Genomic DNA, 2,946 nt, shown 5'->3' on the forward strand with positions numbered 1-2,946 from the left:
ATCTATTTATCTATGTATCTATCTATGTGTAGTGAGGTGTGAGTGGGAGATTGGAGTGTACGTACACCTTATGTGGGGGTGACTTCTTTGCTTTTTGTCTTTTCGCTAGTTTGGCGGGGATAGTTAGATAAGGAAGTCGTTCTTTCAAGATTTCTCTCTTTCTCTTGCAGAGTTTAGCTCATTTTGCTATTCTTGCTTTTCTTCTTCTTTTTCGATATCTTCCTTTCAGTCCATCGCAGGGTCGCATGCAACTAATTTCTTATTTTCTTCTTTCTTTCGCCGTATTTATCTCTTCCCTCCTTCATTGTTCTCTTCTCTTCTTGCCATCTATACACCCCTTGCTTATCAAGATGCATGCACGTACATATACATACATATTCGTACATGAAAAATAGCTGATATAGACCATGCAGATAATCTTTTCTCTTTCGTGTTGCTTATATCTATAGTTCAGCATACAGTGCATGTGTCTGCTCTGTTTTGGGAGTGTACATACACCTCCCGCCTGTTGAATGAATATATCCCTCGATTTTCCTATCAACTTCAGGCTGTTCTCTCTCACACATTCTTGTTCTCTCTTCCTCTTCTTGTTCTTTTCTTCCTCTCCGTCTCTTTCTATGAAAAGAAAAATCTTCTTTCTTCTCTCTTCGTTTTTCGTAGTTAGATGAAGCGGTGGTCTTGTCGATTGTCTTTCCTTCTTTTTACTTTTTTCTTGCTAGGATATTTTGATCCAGGAAGGAAATATTCAAGCTGTACAGACACCTGTCACAGTCGTGGGAGATATTCATGGACAGTTCCACGATCTCTTAGAAATCTTCAAATGCGCAGGAAGTATGTCTTTCTTTCTTTCCTTCTCACTCTTTCTTTCCCCCTATATACACACTGAAGTCTCTTCTTGCTCGATATCTGCATATATATATCCGTATATCTCTATGTATGTATACGTATGCATCTATATGTATATGTATGTATATGTATGTGTATGTAATCTGTATGTATCTGTATGTATGTGTATATATGCATGTATATGTACATGTATCTGTATGTATGTGTATATATGCATGTATATGTACATGTATGTGTATGCATGTATATGCATGTATATGTATGTGTATGTATTTATGTATATGTATGTATGCCCCATGTGTGTGTTGATGGGTGGTGGATACATGCAGTCTCCTGCCGCTCCATGCACTCAATCAAAAGGTGCCTAGGAATTGAGAGTGACAGAGCCTGAAGAAGATGAACTACCGAGGAGGGAGAGCAACCTCCGATCCATCCATTTTAACTTGTAATGATTTCTACACACCTCTCACACTCCCGCCTTCCAAGAAGCCTTGATGTGACTTAGTTAGGAGAGAGAGAGAAAGAGAGAAGAAGAAGATAGCTAGCTTATCCTTCATTCAAGTCTTCTCTGTTCTCTCTAGATCTCTTCTGACCTATCTGCTTCGGAAGACTTGTCTTTCTCTTTCTCACTCTTTCTTTCTTTAGCGTGTCCGTCAGTGAATTTTTTGTTCCTGGGAGATTACGTGGATCGAGGCTTCAATTCGGTCGAGTCTGTCAGTCTCGTCTTTCTTCTTAAAGTAAGCCCCTAAGCAATAAAGAGACACCTTCAGAATGATAGAAAGATTAAGAAGGAAAGATGCAGAGTGAATGATAAAGAAAGAGAGGAAAAAAGAGCTCCATCAAATCCCCCCTTATCAGAACGGAAAAGATGGTAAAGAAGAAGAAGGAGAACAAGGGAAAGAAGATAGGTACAAGTAGATTGATGGGTCGAACAAGCAGTCATGTAGGTCTGCTACTACTACTATTTCTACTATTATAACTACCATTACTACTACTACTACAAAGCATGAGCCTCTTGTGGCTATTCCTTTTCCTTCTATAAGGGCGTGCGTGAAGAGCATGTCTATAGAATCGCATGCAGCTATGATAGATAGTAGGAGTAGTCCTAGTGGTAGGTGGTCTTCTGTCCTTCTTCTTTCTTGTTCTCCTCACACCTCTCTCTCCGCACTCTTAGAACGATAGGCGGGATGAAGCGAAGATCAAAGGGATGGGGAGAGAAGAAGAAGAAGAAAATGGCTTTTTTATCTCACTTTTTCCTTGCCTTTTCATCCAGAAGAGTCTAAGGGGGCTTCTTTTGGATGAGAATGGGAAATGCAAATCTCCCTACAAGATGACGACTATCTTCATCCAGTCTGTATGTCTCGGGTGTATATACATACACATGCAAGGATAGATAGATACATAGATACATGCAGAGACCGAAGAGATAGATAGATAGATTAAAGATAGATATACGTGTGAACGATTCCAGACATAGAGTTCAATACGTATGTATGTATATGTATATATATATCTATGAATATAGATATGTATATGTACATAGAGATGTATGTAGATACATGTGCTGAGACGAAGGTGAAGAAGAAGCGGTCTGTCTCTTGGACCGTGTTTTCCTTCATCCTCCTTCTCCTTGTCTTTGTGCATGCAAAGGAGGTCTTCTTTCGTTCTTTGATTCTCTCTTGATGAAAAATAATACCTTTCATCTTTCTTTCTTTCTTTCTTTTATGATATGTCGAAATGGTTGTTTTGGCGATGGATTGGGGGTGGTGGGTATGTGTGTAGGTTCGGTATCGTCATCGAGTGACTTTAATACGAGGAAATCATGAGAGCCGTCAGATAACCCAGGTGTATGGATTCTACGACGAATGCCTAAGAAAATATGGAAATGCTACTGTATGGTCCTACTTCACAGGTATGGATATATCAACCTATCTACCTGCATGCAATCTGACGCCTCTCGCTCCCTCTCCTTCTTTCTCTGTCACTCTGTAGAACTTACTCGCATCTTCTTTTTCTTTTCTTCCTGTTGCAATGCCTTGAATGATGGAACGCTTCGCTCTGTCTTCCTGTCTCCTTCTCCGCCTATCTATCTATCTATCT

The 2,946-nt window shown here is 39.8% G+C and overlaps 1 protein-coding gene across 1 annotated transcript in view; it reads left to right on the forward strand.

Moving 5' to 3' along the window:
- The window catches only part of CSUI_004416 (serine threonine-protein phosphatase pp2a catalytic subunit), a gene marked incomplete at its 3' end in the record, with an annotated part of 3,418 nt that extends 658 nt beyond the window's left edge, over positions 1 to 2,760 (forward strand). The window contains exons 2-4 of the mRNA XM_068064607.1: positions 720 to 831; positions 1,492 to 1,583; positions 2,629 to 2,760. Of these exons, the coding sequence (XP_067923420.1) occupies positions 720 to 831; positions 1,492 to 1,583; positions 2,629 to 2,760 (336 nt within the window). The remainder of the gene's footprint in view (positions 1 to 719; positions 832 to 1,491; positions 1,584 to 2,628) is intronic.
- Between the last annotated feature and the right edge of the window lie 186 nt (positions 2,761 to 2,946).

Source organism: Cystoisospora suis (genome assembly GCF_002600585.1).
Source record: "Cystoisospora suis strain Wien I chromosome Unknown contig_2061, whole genome shotgun sequence".
Lineage (NCBI taxonomy): Eukaryota > Apicomplexa > Conoidasida > Eucoccidiorida > Sarcocystidae > Cystoisospora > Cystoisospora suis.